This window comes from Genypterus blacodes, unplaced genomic scaffold, assembly GCF_046128005.1.
Source record: "Genypterus blacodes isolate CSIRO-AG114 ecotype Tasmania unplaced genomic scaffold, CSIRO-AGI_Gbla_v1 ptg000055l_1, whole genome shotgun sequence".
Taxonomy (NCBI): Eukaryota; Metazoa; Chordata; class Actinopteri; order Ophidiiformes; family Ophidiidae; genus Genypterus; species Genypterus blacodes.
The window spans coordinates 6,641,516-6,663,621 of NW_027466867.1; the positions used below are offsets into that span (position 1 = coordinate 6,641,516).

Sequence of the window (22,106 nt, forward strand, 5' to 3'; positions counted from 1 at the left end):
TGCAAGATCCTCTCCTTTACATGTCTATGGTGTGTTTACGTGTGTCAAGGATTGCTGTTGTTGCGCAGACGTAGCGAAGACTGGAGCCACATCACTTCCAGTCAAGGAATTGTGTGATTTTTGTTTTTGTTTTTTCCCCACTGTGCAGGAATGAAGTTTGTCCTTTTATTGATACAGTATAGCCCCGCCTGCTGTACCCGATCACATCCCTCAGTCTGTCATTAATCCAGACACTTACTGGGAGACAGATATAGCTCAACAGAAAGACGTGACAATGTGATTTTTTTATTCTCTACTACACAGGGGGTCGTTCTGTATTCTGGGCCAAACAGCATTGGCAGCTCTCTTTTTTTTGTTGGGACGTAGTTTAGCCTGTGAGCCATTTGAGGACAAACTCACTTATTCTGACAGACACTGCCCAAAGCCCAAAGCCGCTCCCAGCAGGATTAAGCAACCACTAGTAATTATTAGCAAATGCTGTTTGTCCCGGCTCTGACGTCCCATTCGCGCTCCCGTAGCAAGGTCACAGTGTTCTCCGGGTGCAGAACGACGCAGTCTTTTCTCCGCAGTGGATGCCTTGTCTTCTATTATCCTCCATTCCCCCATTTTTGGTTGTTGTTCTCGTCCCTGTTTTCTTATCGTTGTGTGTCGTGCTCCTCCTCTCCTCCTCCTCCTCCTCCCGTGTACGCTGGCTGTCTCTCTCTCACTGTCAACCTCTTCTTCTTCTGCTCTTTCCCCCCTGTCACCCAGGTCCCGCCACGTGGGCCATGGCCACGTCCAAACCCGACATCATGATCATCTTACTCAGCAAACTGATTGAGGAGGGGGACAGCTTTTACAAGGTCAGAGAGCAGAGACTTAGAGGTGTAATCACAATGGTACATGTAGGAACTGTGTATCTGTAATGCAAGATCTTAAACAAACACAAAAACTCTCCTTTCATGGACCTTTGATGAAAACAAGCTGCTCCTCTTTGACAGTGAGCTCATGCTGAGAACGAATCAGAAACAAATGTTACGAAACAATGTGCCCTCTTGTGTTTGTAGCAGCTCTGACTTTGATTATGAACATTTCAACATTGACACGCTTGTTTTGTGCGTTGGTCCAATAGAAGGGGAAGGTGAAGGAGGCAGCCCAACGTTATCAATACGCCCTCAAAAAGTTTCCACGCGAGGGCTTCAGTGAGGACCTCAAGACATTCAGGGAGCTCAAGGTGTCGCTTTTCCTCAACCTGTCCCGATGTCGAAGGAAAATGAACGTAAGTCGTCGCGACCTTTATTCTGCATTCTTGACATCTTTGATAGTTGGTTGGTGTTTATTAATATTCTCTTCAAATGAATCTCTCCAGGACTTTGGGATGGCTGAAGAATTTGCTACCAAGGCACTTGAACTGAAACCAAAATCGTATGAGGCGTATTATGCCCGGGCGCGTGCCAAACGTAGCAGCAGGTAGAATCCTCTCCCTCCATCTACATCCTAGTCTGAATGAAAAAATCTACTTCTCCTTCAATTTTTTGCTCGTTTTACTCCAATTTCTACTTCTCTTGCTCACACATTCCCACATACACGTTTATGTAGCTCTGGTTGTCATTGTGTCATCAATTTCCTGTTTCCAGACAATTTCCTGAAGCCTTAGAGGACCTGAATGAAGCCATAAAGCATTGCCCCAACAACCGTGAGATCCAGCGGCTGCTCCAGAGGGTAGAGGAGGAGTGTCAGCAGCTGGAGGAGGAGGAGCTCCAGCTGCAGCAGCTGGAGTTGGAGCCTCCTCCCTCCCCTCCCCCGACACCTCCCCCCGAGGAGGAGGAGTCCCTGTGCCTCTCCATGCCTCTCCCTCCTCCCCCCGAGCCGCGTTTGGAGGACATGGAGCCCGTCCAGGACCTGTTTGAGGATGAGGACTACCTGGAGCAGGAGCTGGAGGCCATGTCCATGGGCTTGCCCCCGCCTGAGTCTCACTCCAACCCTTCTAGTCTCCCTATCATTCACAGCCCACCGCTCTCCCCGACACACCCGGATCAGATCTACTTAACCGGCGGTTCGCCCATGGGCCAGCCGTACGAATATCACCCCACCTCCTCCTCCATGTCCTCCCCCACCCGCGGCTCATACCAGCCCACATCGCCCTCCCTCTCTCCGACGCACCAGAACTCCCACTACCGACACAGTCCGCCTCATACCTCGCCGGTACACCAGCCTTCCTACCGCTTCAGCCCCCCGCCTATGGGTAGCGGGGGTCAAGGGATGGACCATCAGAGCCCACCGTCTTCCCCTTTGCGTCGTGCTGCTCAGTACAGAGCCAGTCCACCATTGGAGAGCGTCTGCCTGTACAGGTCACAGTCTGGCTCTCCTGTGCGCTATCAGACAGAGCAGCTCCCCGGCCGACCCAAGTCCCCGCTCTCTAAAATGAGCAGCCAGCGCTCCTTCCAGCTGAGCTCTCAGCCCTCCCTGTCCCAGCACCACCAAGCCCAAGGCCTTCGGCTCCAGCCTTCTATAGCCCAAATCGTCCGCACTAACCAGCCCAGCAACGTGATGGGCAACAGCACCTATGGTAGCCAGATGGGTCACGGCATGGGTGGACGCTACCAAGGGGGCTCAGTGGACGTGGAGAGCCGTCTAGTCTACCAGCCCTCCCTGGATGGACGCTCCATGACCCAGGTCCAGGCCAGCCTCAGCGCTGGGGCCCTCTGTCAGCACGGCGGCCGAGGAGGGGTAATGGAGTCGGGCCTGTTGTTGAAGGATGAGCTACCCCAGCGCCCCTCCTCTGCCTACCGCGCCAGCAGTGGGGGCCCGGGGGGCATCCGTTACAGCCAGACACCGCAGATTAGCCGCAGCCAGTCAGCCGCCTACTACCCCGTCTCTGAGCATGTACTGGAGCGCGCCAATGCAATGCCCCCATGCCAGCTGGGCTCCCCTGAGATCTCCCATATGGTGAGACGCCCTGTTAGTGCCAATACTACTGAGCTGAAGCAGCATGTGCCCACCCCCAGGCCTCTCATCCATTCTCAGAGTGTAGGCCTTCGTTTCTCCCCCTCCAGCAACAACATCTCAACTGGATCCACCGCCAATTTAGCGCCGGGCTTCAGGCCTTCCTCTTCCATTCAGCAGATGGAAATCCCCCTGCAGGCCACATACGAGCGCGCCTGTGATGACATCTCTCCCATTTCTCCCTCTCAGGGAGGAGGGGGGCTGTATCAGGGCGAGACCACGCGGTCTCGTAACACGCCCTTCATGGGCATCATAGACAAGACTGCGCGGACTCAGCAGTACCTGCATCAGCCCTCACGGTCCAGGCCCATGACGTCCATGGACTCCGCCATTAGTCCCACCTCCCCTGGCCAGCTGGTCCAGCAGGGCTCCACCTATAGTCCCCCCAGCTCACTAGGGAACATCGCCTACTACAACAAAACCAACAATGCTCAAAATGGACACCTGCTGGAGGAGGACTACTACTCCCAGACCCAGCCCGCCTCATTGAGCAAGCTGGCCAACGGCCGCGGCGGCGGGGACATCCTGGAACGGGTCAGCCAGGTGCCCACCTACCCGGACGTGAAGGTGGCTAGGACTCTGCCCGTGGCACAGGCCTACCAGGACAACTTGTATCGCCAGCTCTCTCGTGACTCCCGGACCCAAGGGCCCACTTCCCCCATCAAACCAAAGAGACCATTTGTGGAGTCAAATGTGTGATGGCCTGTCTGTGATTGGTTGGTTGGTTGGACTGGGCTTTTTAGTTGGAGTGAGAGAAGAAAATATTTTGCGTAACAGCAGATGCTGCTGACCCTCATGTATGTGACACGGATGAACTTGTCTTAAAGAACTCACCAGAGACAGAGTACAGGTCCACTCAGAGAGAAAACCATGAAGTTGGGACACACACACAAATACACACACACTTTGGGTATTTGACATTCTTATATGAAAATAAACCGAGAAGTGAGACGTGATTATTTCATCATCTTATTGTGCACACAGACAGGATACCAGGTGGGTCCTAAAGTTCTGATCTCATACTGAATCAAAGACCAGTGCACCTCCAAAACGTGTGGCACAATGTTCCCACAAGTGAACACAATGTGTGCGTCTGTAAGAGTGAAAGTACTAATTATTGGACTCTCTCTACTTGTGGACTAACTTATCCATCTTCTGTTCTTTCAAAGTGTGCTTTTAACCGAGGTTGCTAGTAGGCTCTACTCTATGTAATACAATATTATATGTTCAATACTGTACATTGCTCAGAAAATACAAATGGCTCAAACAACTCAGTACTTAGAGAAAAATGACAATATTTATAATTAAGTTATATATTGTACATAGATATAAAACAAAACATAGTTTGCGTTTGAATTGTATTCTGTTCAACCATGCCTTTGTGTCCCGATGCTAGTCGTGTGGATGCTGAAAAACCTACCAGGGTAAGAGGAACGAGGGACATTGACCAACTTTGAAATGATGTAACAGCCTCCATTGTGACAAAGGAACGCCGCAGAAGGTCCTCAGTCTGAACTCGCACCAGACAAAAAGCGTGTTATCAGAATAGGAAATGTGCAAGTATGTGCCATTTCAGAGTCAAGGGTTAGGATTGATATGAAATAGTTTAAATACATAATATCAAGCGTATTACCAACACAATTCCTATCTATTTTACCGCCAAAATTGTGACTGTGCCGTTTTACAAAAGCAGTTCACTCAGTTCACGTTTCTGAGGTACAAAACACGCGACGATCCACTGGATTCCTTTTTAAATCGTTACCGTTTCATCTCAGACTTCATTATAGGCCGAGTGCGAGGCTGTGGTCTCTTTATCTTTAGTGCAAAAAATACACCTAACTCACATGCTTGTAACAACAAACCAAAAGCGTGCTATTAGCGATCGTTTTGTACCAGGTTGTGATCACAGGTTTGCAGATGATAGTGTACTGTATTAAAGACAAAGTGCAATATACTGTATTTGTTACTTGTTTCGTCATTGGCTACTGGAATCTCTAAATGACCTTTCAGCTTTATGTTCCAGGCGTGATGAAGGAAAGGAAAAACTCCTGTGGTACTGGCAGCAAATGGAAATCAAAGTTTGGCTATGTCCCTCTTCCGTAAATAACAATACTATACGTTACCAGGGCAGACGGTACATGGTGTTGGGGTGTAACGTGGATCGTGCTCAGCAGGTAAAAGCAAGCAAAAGCATATACAACCTCTGTCACAGATGTTTCCCTTTCCTCTGCATTACTTTGTGCCGTTTCTTTTTTCCCCCCCGCCCATATCGCGTTTTTATTAATCCACTTCTGCACTAAAATGCCTGTTAAGTTCTTAACCAAGGGTGCACTTTATGTATTCTACTTACTTTATTGTTACGATTGTTGGATTTTGGAGAATGTGGGTGTGTGACCGGTCAGACGTGGCTTCTCTGACCCAGACTATCATAGACGCTATATGATTTGCAAAGCAGTCGACGAGTGATGATATGAAGAGCAAACAAATGTTTTTAAACTGGGTAAAGATGTATAGACTTTCTAGCACAAGTTGTATATATATATACTGGCTCAGATATTACTCAGTCCAGCACTGATTCCTTAGTTCAGCAGTTTGGCCAGTTGCATTCAAGTACTCCACCTTCTCCTCTCACTCAAAACACGATTTCCAGTGTCTTGCACATGTCGTGACAATTACATCAAGTCTGCTGCGACAAAATAATGGATTTGTTCAATTTCAGTGTTCAGCAAACTCCTCATATGGAGTTTTGGTATTAGAGAAACAGCATAAATATGTACTGTATATGTAGGCAAAGTAAAAGACAACATGTCGGTAATCCTTTATTTTGGTTCTCTGATAAAGATGCCCAACAGACATTTAGAGAGATGAAGGTATAATCTGTATTATACTTCTTTTAACAGGGCCTCTAAATTACAATATTTGGGGATGTATGGATTCAAGCTCTCTGTGTATATTAGTTTGCTGTAAATAGTCTGATGCATGTTCTATTCTTTCCATGAGATCAAGCTGAAACATGTATAGCAGTGTCCTAACTCTGGTGTGCGATATAATACTGGGATATGGGATTAAGATAAGGAGTCGATCCCTGAAACATCCTTATCATTCTCCTTACAAACTCACCAGACTAAAGCAAAACTCTCAAGGTTCTTTTATTTTAACGTATTTGCTTGCTGAGCAGAGTTCTCTTGTCTGTAAATGTGAGCTTTCAGATCGCTGTGATAAAAGTTTCATTAAAAACAATAAAAAAGAATGTGTTTTTATCTCATGATAACTGATTGTAATCTGTACAGTCAAACCCTATGTATTGGAAAAAAATATAAAAACATATTTATAAATGGTTACCAAATGAAACCCTGCATGTTTATTTCCCTGTTAAGTCTATAAACCACACAAATGCACGTTTGGTTGATTTTGGCAAACAACACATAGAATAATGTAACTAAGGACGACACAATAACACAATATACCTGTACAGCATCATGTGACCTCATAGAAGAACCTACAATGTATAATAATGTTTCCAGTCTGTTTGTGGTCCTACTGTATTTGATTCCATTGTGTTCATATAATTCTTTTCACTTCATTTTAGATTCATACAAAACAATTGACTTAATCATATGTTTTCGGTTTGACCTAAAGAGAGGACCAAAGGTGAGCAGGGAATTGTTGCAGGTGCGTTGCCTTTAGCTGCACAATATCTCAGATAGAACCTCAGCATTTGACACACGTGTAGCATTTATAACATCTTTTCAACACGTGTCTTTTATGTTTATGTGTAATTGGGGATTTTCCAAGCTTAAGGTCCACATGCTCTTTTCAAAATAGAATATATTCACTTGACCATTTAACAATCCAGCTTAAAGCTAAAGTAAGGAGAGCTGGAGTGACCACAGTCGATTATTGCACTGAATATCCCATGGGAGGCATAAACATCATAAACTTCTCTGTCAGATTGATGCTTTAGTCATTGGCTATGGCACTATTCCTTTTTCTTTTTATGTGTGAAAAAGTGGACCAATCCAGGCACAAACACCATGACCACCTGAGGAACTATAACAAATTTGATAAAGAACAGGACCTGGAAAATGGCTTCTGGATAGAGTGGCAGTGGCAGGCGATTCACGTGGTACAGTCCCATAGAAGAGAGGGCCAAACACAAAGCCCGCGGAGCCCAAGGGAGTTGCCATCCATCAGGCTTCCAGCACTGGGCCAGTCCCAAACCCAAAAGGGCCCCGCAGTCCCGGCACAGGGCGGAGAAAATGACCGTCTCCAACCGGATCCACTGTGTATTGCTGCACCATTTCTTAGCCAAAGCAATAGACCTGTTACAGATATATAGATGGAACAGGTTTAGCCAAGAGAGGTATTGCTTTTTAACCTTCCCTTCATTGTGTAATAGTTAAGAGACTCACCAGGAGAGGTTGATACCCAGATGTTGCAGTCCAGCATGCAGCGCGACAGTACTGCTCAGCAAGGCAATGCTGTACATTAGAAATGAGCGACCTTCTGGAACTCTGCGGCTCAGGACGATCCCCAGAATGAAACCTGGCAGAAGCAGCACAATCAGCTGTGATATGTAGTGTACTTTAAAGTATGTGCTCCATCTTGTACAAGTCAGAAACCCTCTAGAGTCTCTGAAACTTATAAATAAACGCAACTCAAGCTCATTATTAACAATCACCCTTCATATGTAACATTGCATTCAGACCTGTGACGGAGCCAGCAATGACCTGGTGAGGAAAGTGGGCCAGGATGAAAATCCGGGAGAGTCCAACTGCCACGAGCAGCACCACGTAAAACAGGTAGGGAACAGCTGCTAGCACCTTGCTGACAGAAACAGAGAAAGAGACAATACAACAATGAGTTTTCTATAACATTTAAAGGTTTACTGCACTGATGTCTTCACCTCGCTGTCTAATCAAATCATTTGATATAGCCATTCATTTTACTAGCCTACCTGTGAGTACGGGAGTAGAGGAATGAGCCCAGGGACGATACTGTGACCCACCAAACTGCTGCAGTCACCATCGCATGACCTGACGGGCTGCCTAAAAAACACACGACAACACTACGGCTCAAACGGGGGATCATAGATGGGTATGTTTAATATGAAAATGATATTACACACAGTATGTGTACGTACTGCTGTAGATTAAAAAATACTTCTTACCAGGGCCAGTTTCACATGTGGCAGGAAACTGGTGAACTTTGGGCGGCTTGTTGACAAATAGATGTGATTCACCTATCCACCAGTATGGCCTCTCTCCAAATAGCATCCTGTATAACACACAGACAGTTTACAAGTTAATACTCCACTGTTCTTTGCATTTTTATGCACCTTTACATACAGTACACATCCAGATTAGCCACTTGGTTTCTACATGTATAAAGACGTATCTAGCTGACACATGTCTGCATTACATACGAATTGTAGGTTATCAATGATCTTACTTCTTTATTTTTGTATGCCAGTTTAATTGTCTTAGATTTATGGCTACATATCGCAATGAATGAATGAAATGAATACTGGTTCCGATATGTGTTCCACCCGAGATATTTCAGGGTGGCACCGTTGAAACCCCGCAATAGCATTATCAAGTGTATTAATAAAGCATATATATTTCTTACACAGTGGCAATTCAGTGTGTTTTACATCAATAACAGCAACAAGGACACTGGAGCGTCACCAGAATGGAGCTGAATGTTTGTTTTGTACTGTTACTCCCAACAAAAACGAAATAACAATGAGATAAATACTTGGCGTATTTGACAACAATCTGAAATACAGTAGGTTTACTTCCTGTTGCTGAAGTTAACTGAAAACGCTGAAAGGAAATCTGTGTACGTGGTTAAACAAACAGTACTTGGTTGGTTCACACTTACCATTTAAATACCAAATTTAACCACTCGGAAATAGCTGCCACCCAAACCACCGCCACACCTGCCCGCCTGCTGATGAAATATGTAAACGGGAAAACGAGCAGGAAAGCTGCTTTAGGATCCCCAAAATGAGTGATAAACAGCCAGTGTTTTTCATAATTCCTTGTTCTCTGCTGGAGATCTTCAGCCATCAAAATTCCTTGCGTATAAACCGCCTCCATTTCTGTAATAACGGCACAGTAAGATCAGACGCGGAAAACAACAAACAGGATAGATGTTGGATGAATCCTGGCGGGGGGGTGTAACGTTTGCGCTGGGATACCTGAGGTCGCCTGAGGGGGGAGCACTTTGCATTACAATGAGATGTCAAACAAAGCCGCTAGTCTTCTTCTTCTTCGGTGCATTAAAGAAGGAGGATGTGCATCGGGACTACTCCCTCCCCCGCCTTCATGACGCCTGCGCCTCAGGCCTGCTCCACTACCAGGGGCCATGGATTTGGAACCGATTGCCTTTACTCGACAAATAAAATAAGAATTAAGTCAAAAAATAAGAACATCTTACATTTCTTGTTGTTTGTAAGAGCAAGACGATTTATTTTATTAAAAAAAAAAGTTTTATAGACATGAAATTAAACAAAATACATTAACAAAATTCCAGGTAGAAAATAAACAAGTCAATGAATACATTTCGATATTTTGAGATTGGCTTATATTTAAAAGTTAAGCATTTGAATCGTCCATTTACTGGCATTTATATTAAATACCATGCCATTTGTAAATAAAAGGTAATAATTAAAGGTTTATCAGATTAAAGGTCTATGGGGAGAAAATGTATTTGAACATCCAAAGTAACAGCCTGCTGGTGGAGCTGCCATGTAAATCAGACGTAGTCGCCAATGCCATCACATTAGAATGAATGGACACAGCGGGGCGTAAATGGCCACGCCCAGGTTACGTCTGTGAACACGACATCGCGTTGTTTTACGTAAGGCAGGCGCTCCGGTTTCCTGGCGGAGAAGATGGCGGCTCCTGGACCGGGGGAGTATTTCAGTGTCGGGAGCCATGTCTCTTGCCTCACCTGCCTGGGCCAACGGCTGCAAGGAGAAGTGGTCGCCTTTGACTACCAGTCGAAGATGTTAACTCTGAGTATCCTTTGTTTGTTTCGGCCTGCGGAATGGCTGCCCGGCCTGCCTGGCTGCAAGGGCCTGTAGGGTAACCGAGAGGATGTCAAATAGTGATCCGCGCAGGCGTAATTGTTGCTCGCTGAGTTGTGCTGTTATATCTCTGACCGGTGTATTTAAACGCTTTTATTCTTCATAGCAGAAGTCTTTGGCCTGTTGTGGACGCGCTCGGGCTACCCGCAGCCGTTCCCCGTGTTTGCAGTAGCAGTTAGAGCTGCATGTGTTTTGGTTCTACACATTGTATTGCCAGTCCTCAACATGGATCACTATCTGGCAACGGATTCTCGTAAGGCATCATGGCTGTGTGCTCTCCACAGGCACACAGTCTTAGTTAGCTAGCTAGCTGACATCCAGCGCTTTTCTCCTCGGTGTAGACACGCGAACATACACCGCGGAGCGACCTGAGCCCCCCTCGAACACGTGAACGATGATTACTACAACATAAGAATGAATGGCCATTGATTAACCTCCCCCCATTATAGCTAAGTTGCTGTTAGCATGGCTAGCATGCTAATAGCTCTTCGCTAAAATCGCTTTCCCGAGCAGCGTTAGCATCTCCAGGCTTATTTAGTACGATTCCGTTTACATTTCGGTAGTATTAAAGCAAAGTGACTAAAATATGTCCCTATTCCGTTTTATTCACAGCTTTACGCGTACGATCACGGTCAACCAAAATGTCTCCACCCATTCATCGGAGTGTGTTGTGGGTGTCTTCGTGCCGGGCAGAGCTCCTAACTTTGGGGCTTGGTCCGAAAAAGCCATTTAAGTGTAAATTCGATCGGTAACACGCTGGAACAAGATCAGATGATACAAATACGCAGGTCTCGCGTTTTGCCACACAGCCCCCCCGTGTTTGGTTCCACGGTGCGGCTCGTTTTATTGTTGGAAGTTACGCTTTGAGGTGAGGTCAGAGTCAGATGGGGATGTAGCTTCGCCCCCAGGCTCAGGCCCACACACACACACTACCACCAAATATTATTACACACATTTATATATTGTCAAAATACCAAATTTTTACATTTTTAAATACAAAGTATAGGTAAGTTTTGTATTTTGAGCCGGAAGTTCCATAGAGGATTTAATTTTTCCTGATCCTCTAATGTTAAACAAATGTTTTAACAACACTGTTTCTCCAGAGTGTCTCGTGTTTTTGGTTGATGTAGATAGATTTGCAACATTTTCCTTTCAACATACAGATGGATTTGCAAGGGAAATCACTAAAACAAAAGGACAAAAGGCTAAGAAACTCTGATTTACAAACCTGCACTCCAGGTGGCGTAACTCCCCCCACAGAGCTGTTTGCCTGTGTAAAGAATTGAAAATTGAAACTTAAAATCCCGGTGTATTTTTCTTAACCCTACCGTGTAATTTCTATGTTTTAAAAGTATCCTCATTAGTTCTAGATTAAGAGACAACATTGCGTGCCGGTTGCACTCAAAGATGCTGTTCAGGTTGGTGTGTGTGAGCGTTTTGAGTGACATCAGCTGACCGAGCCGACCATTAATCACACACAAACACATTCATGTGATGTTAGGTGTCTTAACTTTCATTAGGACACGTTGCAGGCTCATGTGTGTACATGAATATAAATCACAACGCCATTTTAGTGATTTAACAGTGTGTTGAGTCCCGGTGTGAACTTTTGCCAAGGCATTTGTCTTTTTAACGTTGACTATTAACTTATCCCCGTGTGGATTTCTGCTCTAACAGAGGAGTTTGCGTTGTACGGCGAGATGAACACACCCAGCTGCGTGGTTGAAAAGCTGCCATTGTACTCATTAACCACCAGTGCAGGGTCGTTCCCAAGCTCTTACTCAAAGTCGGTCGCCGTTCCCCGCAGATTTCCAACAATGAACACCATTCTGAGTCGATTGGCGGTTTGTTTGCGGCGCTTATAAGTGTCTGTCAAACATAATTACTTTCAAAGACATTCTGAGTCTCCGTCCTTCACCCGTTCAGCTGCACAGCGTTTAGTAACTGGCACCGCCTCTCACCGTTGGCCCTGCCACTGTTCTGCCTCTGTGGCTCGTTCAGTTCGTTCATCAGCTGTGAATAAGTTTTTATTCTGTCCTGTCGTGTAATAAAGTTACTGCACCTTGACCCCGCTTCCCCTCCCAAGAATGTGCTTCCTCCAGCGGAAAGCCAAACCTCAGTGACGTCATCCTGATCAACTTAGCCTATGTTTCTGATGTGGACATAATTAATGACCGCACCGAGACTCCACCTCCACTAGCATCACTGAATGTTAGCAAGGTAAGCTCTCCACCAGCCGCCTGCGTCCAAACCCAAAGTACGGCTACACACACGCCTTTTGACTCTTCCGTCCACACAACACACGTCATGCTTTTGTTAACACCCACGGCAGCTAAACGTACCAATTTATAACTTCACATTGGTCAGCGGACACCTGTCGTATGATTTGGCGTAAACGGCGTCTCGTTCTCTTTTGCAGCTTGCCAATCGAGCACGGACAGAAAAGGAGGACAAGCTGTCCCAAGCCTATGCAATCAGTGCTGGGGTTTCTGTGGAGGGCCAGCAGCTATTCCAGACTATTCACAAAACGTAAGTGCGGCCAGTAAACGGAAGAAACACACCTGTTGTATCACTTGTTGACTGATTTAAGCCAGAATATACACTGAGCACTGCATAAATAATACAGGTTTTACACACACACACACACAGTTGAGCGAAGTGTGTGTGTGCTTGTCGTAGAGCTGCAGCATCTTTCAAAGCACTTCTTCCCTCCGCAGCATCAAAGACTGTAAATGGCAGGAGAAGAACATTATTGTGATGGATGACGTCGTAATCTCGCCGCCTTACCAGGTTGAGAACTGCAAAGGCAAAGAGGGAAGCGCTTTAAGTCATGTACGCAAAATAGTAAGTACCACTCAAAACACTTATGTGACTAACAGTAGATGGGATTACGTTTGTAAATGTTTCTGCACTGGTGTTGGTATGGTGACTGTTCATAGCCTGACATGAATCTTAACACTTAGGTAAAAGGTTTTGTCTGTTTCCAGTGGGTTTATGATCGTTGTTTACCCCCGCAGGTTGAGAAACATTTTAGAGATGTGGAAAGTCAGAAGTCCATGCAACGTTCACAAGCACAGCAAACACAGAAGGACTCCACTTTATCTTCTTGAGTTGGCAGTGTGGGTCGGCCGGGGGAAGGCGACGCGGCGGGCAGTTCTGTTCTCCCACTGCCAGACTAGGTCGGCATTCCTGCCCTCAGTCTGAGACCACAAGGAGGAGTGCTGAGGGCCCTGGGTCCGGAAGATCAAAATACCATTAAATGAAAAAGACAAAAAAGAAAGAGGAAAGATTAAATCTTAAATTAGACTTTATAAAGAATAATTTAAACATGAACCATAAGGCGACCATAGTTTCCTTAACTAACTTGTCTCATTCTGCCCCCACTCCTCCCCTCCTAAATGTCCCTGAAGCCTTTTTTCTTTTCCACCCTCCTTCCTTTGCCTTCAATTCCATTTCAAAACGAGAAAACTAGAGCAGTCAGAAAGGCTTGTTAGCTTTATTTTCTGTCATTGTTTCCTTTTTGCTGTATCCATGTTCTACTGTCTGTATTTTCTGTATTTTAAACAAAATGTGACTTGAAACGCCACTCTTTAAAAGGACATTTTCTAAAATAAAAGTAACAAAAATTCTGACTGTAAATGTAATTTCAACCGCTTTTTGAAGGGCTTGTGGAGTGATTTAATGGGGGGGAAAGGTGAAAGAAGTGTGTAATGACTTGGAATATTGAATTGAATATATTTACCCCCTGTGGGAATTGTTGTGATTAATAATGGGTTTGTCTGCTTGGCAAGACATAATGATGTCATCGGGTGTCCTTGGAGTGACATTTAAGTTGATCGCCTGTGAGAACGATCAGATGTCTCTTAAATGTGATTGTTTAGTAACTACTGTGTATGTAGTTACTGGAAACTTTCAGTTCACGGTGTATAAAGTTAAGGAAAATGAAGCTAAATTTAAGGTGGACTGCTATAGTTTATGTAATTATCCAATGATTCACAAGGATGAGACTTTTGGGAACATTCTTCTTATTTTACAAGTTTTAAAAGTGCTTGGTGGGTACATAAAGGTGTTCAGATTCAATTTTGGGATCAGTTAATTATTCTGGAATAGTCTCTGATCTCCAATCCACATATTTACAAGAACAAGCAGACAGGGTTTGTGTTTGTGATAAACTGTTAAAGCCTATAAGCTTTCACTAATTATAGTTAATCCGATCCATCCAGAGCCTTTACTGAACTGATATCAACATTACAAGTTCTCTGCAGGGAATGAAGAATGAATGAATTTCAAAATAGAAAAAAGGGAAACCTCTCCTGGGTGCAGTTCAGGCTCAAACCGATGTCGCCTGTTCCATGATCTGCTGTCCCTCATGGTGTGCAGGACCTGAGTGGGAGCAAGGTGTCACAGGTGCGTGCCATCTAATCATTCACAAAGCTTTGGTCCTTTTCTGGGGTCTTCCTGCTTTTCCTCAACTGATCTGATCTGAAAACATGAACTCTCCCAAACAGGAAATACAAGGTTTTTGATACAACCAAACTCTACACACTATACTCTCCATGCCTTTAGATACGACAGGACATTTAATCAGTACTTCTCTTTTACACACAGTTATCATATGAAAGGGATTTTCTTTGAGCAGCGGGACTCGACCCTTAATCCTAGTCCCTGGAGACATCTCCCAAATCTCCAGCTAGACCACCTGGAGTTCTTGAAATCCTTCAATACAACCACATGTGTCAACTGCATATCAATAGTCCATCCTGCTTGAACCTCTTCAACCTGGATGCCTCCAGCTGAGTGTGGCCTCCAGTAAGGTCAGGGAGACAAACTAGATCACTACGTTACAGCACCTTCCTTCCTGATCCTCCACATACATTGATTTGATCATTATAATACATGCAAGTTGAGTGTGTGTATAAATGTGTGAGATCACAGATAACTAGTGAGCTACAAACTAGCATTGCATTGGCATTTTGTGATTTGAAATGCTTGTTTTATGTTTAAGAAACATATTTCAGCCCGTTTCAATGAATTGATTTCATATTGGTTCAAAGTAGATTCATGTTTTTGCCAGTAGAGGGCGTTGCCGCCATATGAGACCAGGAAATCATCAAACAAGCGAACAAGAGAACCCCATGTGATTGTTGTCTTGTTATTTCCCTGTTACCAGGTCAGTTTTATGCTAACAAGTACCGGTTTTGCGCGCGCGGGCGCCGGGAGCGTCCCGGTGAAAATCACGGATAACACGTTTTTGCTTTTAGATTATTTCCGGCCACCGGAACCACTGTCCAGTGTGTCTGGCGCCCCCTGTACCTCCCCCTGAAACCTCTGGTTACAGAGGGGTTACAGGGGGGAAGGTATTTAACCCGGCACCAGTTTTGCGCGCATTGAATTCGATCACTGATTATAGACGTTCTCTGCTTCTGAAGATCTTCATCCTCCTGTCACCCTCCATCCTCCTCCTCCTCCGTCACTCTCCTCCGTGTTCAGAGGTGGGAGACGTGCAGGTGTCTCTCAGCTACAGTCCGTCTGTGCAGCGCCTCTCTGTGGTGGTCCTGAGAGCGCGAGGCCTGCAGCTGCTCACAGACGCAGGTAGAGGAAAACACACAATGGAGGAAATTACTTAATATGTATTATAAAATACAAAGTCTGAATCTAAGTCCACTTAAGAGAGCCCATAGAAGTGAAAAGTGTACATTCATTGGCTCAATAATAACGCATCACGCGTGTGCTTCCCAGGTGTGTGTGTGTGTCCAGACGAGCTTGCAGATACACACTCAGGTGGTGAAAATTAAGCGAAGTTGTGTGGTAAGTAGTGACACCGACCCATACTTCAACCAAAGGATGACATTTAAACTCAGAGCCCGACACCTGGATGAGGCGTGTCTGAGGCTGGAGCTGCTACAACCCAACACCATACGCTCAGGTGACTGTGCAACTGCTTTACTTTACCCCTGGGTTAGTTTGATATTGAGACCAGAAGAATAAGGACAATCATGTTACAAGTATAGCGTTATGTTATGTAATTGACAAAGCCACATTATCATCTGTTTTGCTGTCTGTTTGCTGTGTTGATTCTACTTTGGTATCCCATGTCTTTATCTAGAACCTCCCGCCCTGCTGGGAGTGCTGGTTTGAGTTCCCTTTATGTTTGCCAGGGGCCTGCAGCTGCAACACTGGATGGACATCCCAGAGAAGGAAAACCGAGGTTGGGCTGAGCGCTCGAACCGACCAACCGTATCTAGTCTGTCCCACCTAAACCGGGGGACAAGGACTCGAAAGCAAGTTGACCAATCATGAATAAGAATTGGGCTTAATCCAGAATCTATCTACTTTAAGTTTTAGTCTGTGAATGAAGTCTGAGTCCAGCTGTGAGACGTGTGGACGTTGAGAGCGGAGAAGAGGAGCGGAGGACATCCGTGAACCAAAGATGGCGCGAAGGAAGAAAGGCTACCTGCTAACAGAAGAGGACGAGTCGAGGCTCTCTCACACACTCTCACACACACACTCGCCTTACGTATTTCTTTTTCCTCCTGGGCCCACAGTGTTGGGGTGTACAATGTTGTTCTTTTTTTTAAAAGATGATATATAATAATAATACATGGGTGATTTTGTTGTACATAAATGACACTGTATAAAAACTTTAAAAAGAAAACAACAAAAAAAAAAAATCAGTAGCTTCACAGATTGTTTATGCACTGATTGATTTTGACTTGAGAAGCTTGGCGCATTTGCATTGCAGCTCTGCGGGATTCGAGCCTGCAGAGCAAGTCTCTTGCCAAACGAATTTTGAAGAAATAAACATTAAAAAGGAACGAAAAAGCTATATGTAAATGACAAATAACAATGCTCGATTTTAAACAAAAGGACATTTCTTAAAAAGCCAACTGCTCCTCTGCTCCGTCTGTGGAACACATCCTTGATACTTTGCTACATGTGTGACTTCACTTTATTTGACGGCTTTTCTCCTTTATTTCCCCCCTGGCCCTTCTCCTCAATCGAAGCACTGTAACATGATTAGAAGAGAGGGTTCTGTGGTTCTTCTGTCCGTGTGCATCTCATAACTACTGTCGCTCATCTACAATCTACTTATTTTTTTGTGGTTATTTTTGTGTATTGGTTGGATTTACATGAGAAAAGATGGTCTGATTTTCAGCCCCATCGCCCTAATCCAGTCCTTTTTACTACCGACTGAAATCATGGAGTATTGATCAACCCATGTTGATCATCTGATTTTCTGTTCCTGTGTCCATCGGACTCTTCTTTTTCTCCCCATAACAATGCCACCCTAAGCATCTATCGATGGTAGATCTGGTACCAACATGTATGACGAAACAACATAGCCTACACTGGATGATTCAAGTAATTATTTAAACATGAAATAAATTGTGTTTAAATTGAAGCTTTGTGATGCCGCGTCATCATTTTGTGTCATCATTTTGTGTCACAAACACATCCTGTCGAGTCAAACAGCAAAGAACGCAACAGTTGGCCTCCGTTGGGCGCCCTACGGCCCTCTTAAGACAAAAAGCTTATCTTCTTAAGACAAGTTGCATTTGTGCGCCTCCCGGTGGTTGAATTTGAGAGATGAACTTTTTCATTTTGGCCCTTGTTGTCACTATAGTGGGGATAACGTGCGTTTGTGCGCCCTCCGGTGGTTGAATTTGAGAAGACAAGCCTTTTAATTTTGGCCCTGTTATCACTATTCCGTGTAGAACGTGCATTTGTGCGCCCTCCGGTGGTTGAACTTGAGAAGACAATCTTTCTTATTTTGGCCCCTGTCAGTATACTGCGAAGAACGTGCGTTTGTGCGCCCTCTGGTGGTTGAATTTGAGAAGACAATCTTTCTCATCATGGCGATTCCTGCTTTTGCCAGTAGGGGGCTGTCTCGCCATTTGAGACCAGGTAATCAGCCGGTGACACAAGCGAACGAGAAAAACTGATGTTATTGTCACTGTCTCGCTATTTCTCTGTTATCAGGTCGTACTTGCGGTTTTGCGCAATAGAACAATAGAGCGCAATGTTCACTACACGATGTCACTGCATTTGAGTAAGAAGAAGAGTTAAAAAGATAAAGTTCTAATCAACTCTCCCCATTTGAGGAGCTTGGTGCTGATGTTGGCTAGCACAACATCAGCCATACCAAATTTCTGGATGTTTTGTTGCCATTTTCAAGTCAATTCATCACTAGAGTTTGACAGAATTTATCAATCAACCCTCAGCCACACCAGCTACTTGGCCATGTGGTGAGGAAGGAACAGCAGAGAAACATGGGAGAGTTCTCCTCAAACGATCTTTAATTTAATGTAGTGATCACTGCAGTAAATGTAAGTATTGCCTTTCCATAATTAGGACGTCATCATATATCATCGACCCTCTTCAGATTTAATTGATGTTGAAAATGTGTGAATAAGAAATAATTATTATTAACAAGCTCTAGATCTTAAATTCACTAAGATATGGTCTTTTTATTTAAAAAAAAAAGGATTTGGTCCATGGTTACACAGTTTGTTTTAGATGTTCTAGCTGACACAAATGTGTGTTTCTGTGCATGCTGTGCATTCTGTACACACACTTACACTATCCTGCATTCTGGCATCGTGATTGACACATTACATACAATCATTGGCAGTATTTTTCTGCCAGTGAGTCATACTGAGCTTCTAAAATAAGGATCTGTCAAATAATGGTAATCTATCAATTCTGAGGTTAGCTGTAACTGTGTCGTGATATACAGGAGCGATGAGATAACACACAAGCTATTCAATATCATATGCAACTAGTGTTACTGACCCCTAATGTCTGTAAAACCTGACACCGCTGTATATTAAATCTTTACGAGAGAGGAGTACTACCATCTTTATTTTTTAAAACGAAAACTGTCATGTCACTTCTGGCTCAAATGAGGATCTGCTGTGACCAGGTAGGAACCGAAGTCACTGACGGTGTTCCCGACGGAATCTTACATGGGTGCACGTTCCACACGTCCCGAAATTGTAAACAGACAAACGTGTTGAGCAGTGTTGCCACTTAAGCGTCTTCCTCGCTAAATCTGGCGGCTGTCTAAATCCTCTTTGCGACTTTTTTTTTTAGACACAAGCGACGAGCGACAAATCTAGCGACTTTTTCTGGTGTTATTGGAGACTTCTGGTGTTTTGGAGACTCGTTCGGCAGTTACTGTCCACCTTCTCTCCTCCAGCGTCCATTACAATGACACCCAACCCGACAATTGTGCAAATTAGGTGAGTGTGTCATTTGGCGACTTTTAGGACAGTTTATAGCGACTTTCCTTACTGAGGAGTTTGCAGCAGTGGGCTTGTGGATTTATTGAACAGGAGAAAGGCGTGCAGTCATTTGGTTGGACTTTTGAACAGTAAGAGTACAGAGGTATGCTGTAGTCGCTAATCTCGTGATTACATCAAGTGATGATCCCACGGTTTACATTACTACATTAAAGTATTTTCAGTCTGTGTCTTTTGGGAGAACTTGACTTTTAACTATAGTCCCTGGGCATATCTCTCAAATCTCCAGTTAGACCACCTGCAGTTATTTAAATCCTTCAATACAACCACATGTGTCAACTGCATGTCAATAGTCCTGCTAGAACCTCTTGAACCTGGATGCCTCCAGCTGAGTGTCCTCCAGTAAGGTCAGGGAGACAAACTAGATCGCCTCACAGCACCTTCCTTCCTTCCTGATCCTCCACATACATTGATTTAATCATTACAATACATGCAAGTTGAATGAGTCAAGAAGCAGATATGAGATGGGCACGGTGTAGTCCTGCTGAAGGTTAGAGCCGTTTAGCCTTCGTGGCGACGCACCGGTATTGAGCCATTACGGTGTGTGTGTGCCTGTTAAATCCATGCTACGGAGGGGTACAGTAGTGTGTGTGTATGCAGTAGTGACTGTTTGTTGTGTGAATGTTTTTATACGTGTGTATGTGTGCCTGTGTAAGTGTGTCTGTGCGTGCGCATGTGTGTGCGTGTGTATGCGTGTGCTGTTTTAAATGTTTGCTGTATTTCTCAAGCTGTGGTGTTTGGATGCTGCGTTTGAAAATTTTAGAGCTCTAGCTCTTTAACTGACCAAGATACGGGCTTTTTAAAAACAAATGATTTGGTCCATGGTTACACTGTCGCTCTGGAAAACTGGACCAAAAACTAAATTTTCCCCAAACTTACGGAAGATGATCCTCGTGTCCTGTAGAAGCTGCGTTTGAAAATAAGGTAAAGTATTTGTTATTATATATATTATATTACACTTAGACTAACTACTTTACTTTAATCTTACTGCTAATTTATTTGAAATATGTTCAGTAAGTAAATATATAAATGACTTTTTGAGATGTGAACACATATCGACTTATACGCTAAGTCGATTGAATAACTAAAAAATATCCTGTTTAAGTCATTTAGGAAAATGGGACCAAACTTTTTTTTTTTTTTTTTTTTTGTGATGTCAGCACCAAATCAAAGAGACAAAAGAAAAATTGAACCTTTCCAAGGTTGGGTGGGCGGTGGCTCATTGATAAGGCACGCGTCTGGGAACCAGGCACACGCTCCGGTGCTGGTTCGCCTCCAACCTCGGTCCCTCACTCTCCAGCTGGTAGCTGGAGAGTTGCCTGTTACCCTCCGGTCCAGAGCCAGTTACCTTCCGGTCCCCGCGCCCACCTAGGCACGGAATCTACTGCACTCAGTCAGTCTGTCAGAGAGAGTGACAGACACATAGCGAGAGACTGATAGTCATAGTAGAACACGTCACGTAGATTTAGGGACACACAGTGTGTCGCTCGGGCTGCGTGGCAGGCACAGTTCTTGTGTCTGGCACCAGAACGAGTGATGCACTGTGATAGAACATATAGGAACACATAGGCACTGACACACAGACAGGCAGGCAGGGTGCGGAAGAGGAGGTGCTTTTAAATAAACTCACTAAGTGTTTCACTGAGAAAGATAGATGGCAGAAAAAACTTGGGAAATTTCTTTTTTCTTTAGCTCAGAGGGTTAAGCTGATGGTTGGTGATCACAAGGTTGGGAGTTCAAGTCCCAGTTACAGGAAGGTAACTGGCTCTGGACCGGAGGGTAACAGGCAACTCTCCAGCTACCAGCTGGAGAGTGAGGGACCGAGGTTGGAGGCGAACCAGCACCGGAGCGTGTGCCTGGTCCCCAGACGCGTGCCTTATCAATGAGCCACCGCCCACCCGACCGTAGAAGCCTCAATTTTTCTTTTGTCTCTTTGATTTGGAGCTGACATCACAAAAAAAAAAAAAAATAAAGTTTGGTACCATTTTCCTAAATTACTTCATGTATGACTTTAACAGGATATTGTCTTGTTTGGATCTCAACTACGTGTTCACATCTCAAAAAGTCATTTATATATTTACTTATTGAACATATTTCAAATAAATTAGCAGTAAGATTAAAGTAAAAATTTAGTTTTTGGTCCAGTTTTCCAGAGCGACAGTGTAACCATGGACCAAATCGTTTGTTTTTACAAAGCCCGTATCTTGGTCAGTTTAAGAGCTAGAGCTCTAAAATTTTCAAACGCAGCATCCAAATGCCACAGCTTGAGAAATACAGCAAACGTTTAAAACAGCACGCATACACACATACACACACACTTCTGTACCCTCCGTAGCATGGATTTAACACGCACACACCGTAATGGCTCAATACCGGTGCGTCGCCACGAAGGCTAAACGGCACATCAAGCACATATATGAACTATAAACACAACACCGACCTGGTAACGACACAACAACCACACGGCTTTCTCTCGTTCGCTGGTTTCACCTGCTGATTACCTGCTCTCACCTGGAGACACCGCCCCCTAGTGGCGAAAGCAGGATTCGACTAAAAACCAAGACATCCTGACTTCTCTACATTAGGCTCCTCCCATAAACAGGAGTGAAACCAAGATCACTGCGCCACAACTCAGCCAAGGCGGACGTTCGACCTCAGTTTAGAGTTTGAAGTTCTACTTTATCAAAAAATATTAGCAGTACTCTCTCTCTCTCTCTACACCAGGA

The 22,106-nt window shown here is 44.5% G+C and overlaps 3 protein-coding genes and 1 long non-coding RNA gene across 8 annotated transcripts in view; 3 read left to right on the top strand and 1 right to left on the bottom strand.

The window, feature by feature from the left end:
* The window catches only part of tanc2b (tetratricopeptide repeat, ankyrin repeat and coiled-coil containing 2b), a 108,658-nt gene extending 102,769 nt beyond the window's left edge, over window positions 1-5,889 (top strand). For all 4 annotated transcript variants that reach the window (XM_076151821.1, XM_076151822.1, XM_076151823.1 and 1 more), the window contains 4 exons: window positions 751-842; window positions 1,112-1,258; window positions 1,349-1,449; window positions 1,617-5,889. In XM_076151821.1, the coding sequence (XP_076007936.1) occupies window positions 751-842; window positions 1,112-1,258; window positions 1,349-1,449; window positions 1,617-3,684 (2,408 nt within the window). In that variant the 3' untranslated portion in view covers window positions 3,685-5,889. The remainder of the gene's footprint in view (window positions 1-750; window positions 843-1,111; window positions 1,259-1,348; window positions 1,450-1,616) is intronic.
* On the bottom strand, window positions 5,780-9,255 carry g6pc3 (glucose-6-phosphatase catalytic subunit 3). The gene is made up of 6 exons (XM_076151825.1): window positions 8,869-9,255; window positions 8,156-8,262; window positions 7,943-8,033; window positions 7,694-7,812; window positions 7,398-7,530; window positions 5,780-7,307 (listed from the first exon to the last, which is right to left on the bottom strand). The coding sequence occupies exons 1-6, from the start codon at window positions 9,084-9,086 to the stop codon at window positions 6,965-6,967; spliced, it is 1,011 nt and encodes a 336-aa protein (XP_076007940.1). The 5' UTR covers window positions 9,087-9,255; the 3' UTR covers window positions 5,780-6,964.
* A 586-nt stretch (window positions 9,256-9,841) lies between these two features.
* lsm12b (LSM12 homolog b) lies at window positions 9,842-13,707 on the top strand. Its single transcript, XM_076152227.1, has 5 exons — window positions 9,842-10,010; window positions 12,165-12,298; window positions 12,498-12,607; window positions 12,796-12,922; window positions 13,096-13,707. Exons 1-5 carry the CDS (start codon window positions 9,884-9,886, stop codon window positions 13,186-13,188), a joined length of 591 nt encoding a protein of 196 aa, XP_076008342.1. The 5' UTR covers window positions 9,842-9,883; the 3' UTR covers window positions 13,189-13,707.
* A 1,445-nt stretch (window positions 13,708-15,152) lies between these two features.
* LOC143001699 (uncharacterized) lies at window positions 15,153-16,719 on the top strand. Of its 2 annotated transcripts, XR_012963716.1 has the most exons (4): window positions 15,162-15,248; window positions 15,340-15,670; window positions 15,818-16,004; window positions 16,185-16,719. It is a non-coding gene; the product is annotated as an uncharacterized LOC143001699 (long non-coding RNA). The 2 variants fall into 2 exon arrangements; XR_012963715.1 differs by having other exon boundaries at window positions 15,153-15,670.
* The last annotated feature ends 5,387 nt before the right edge of the window (window positions 16,720-22,106 follow it).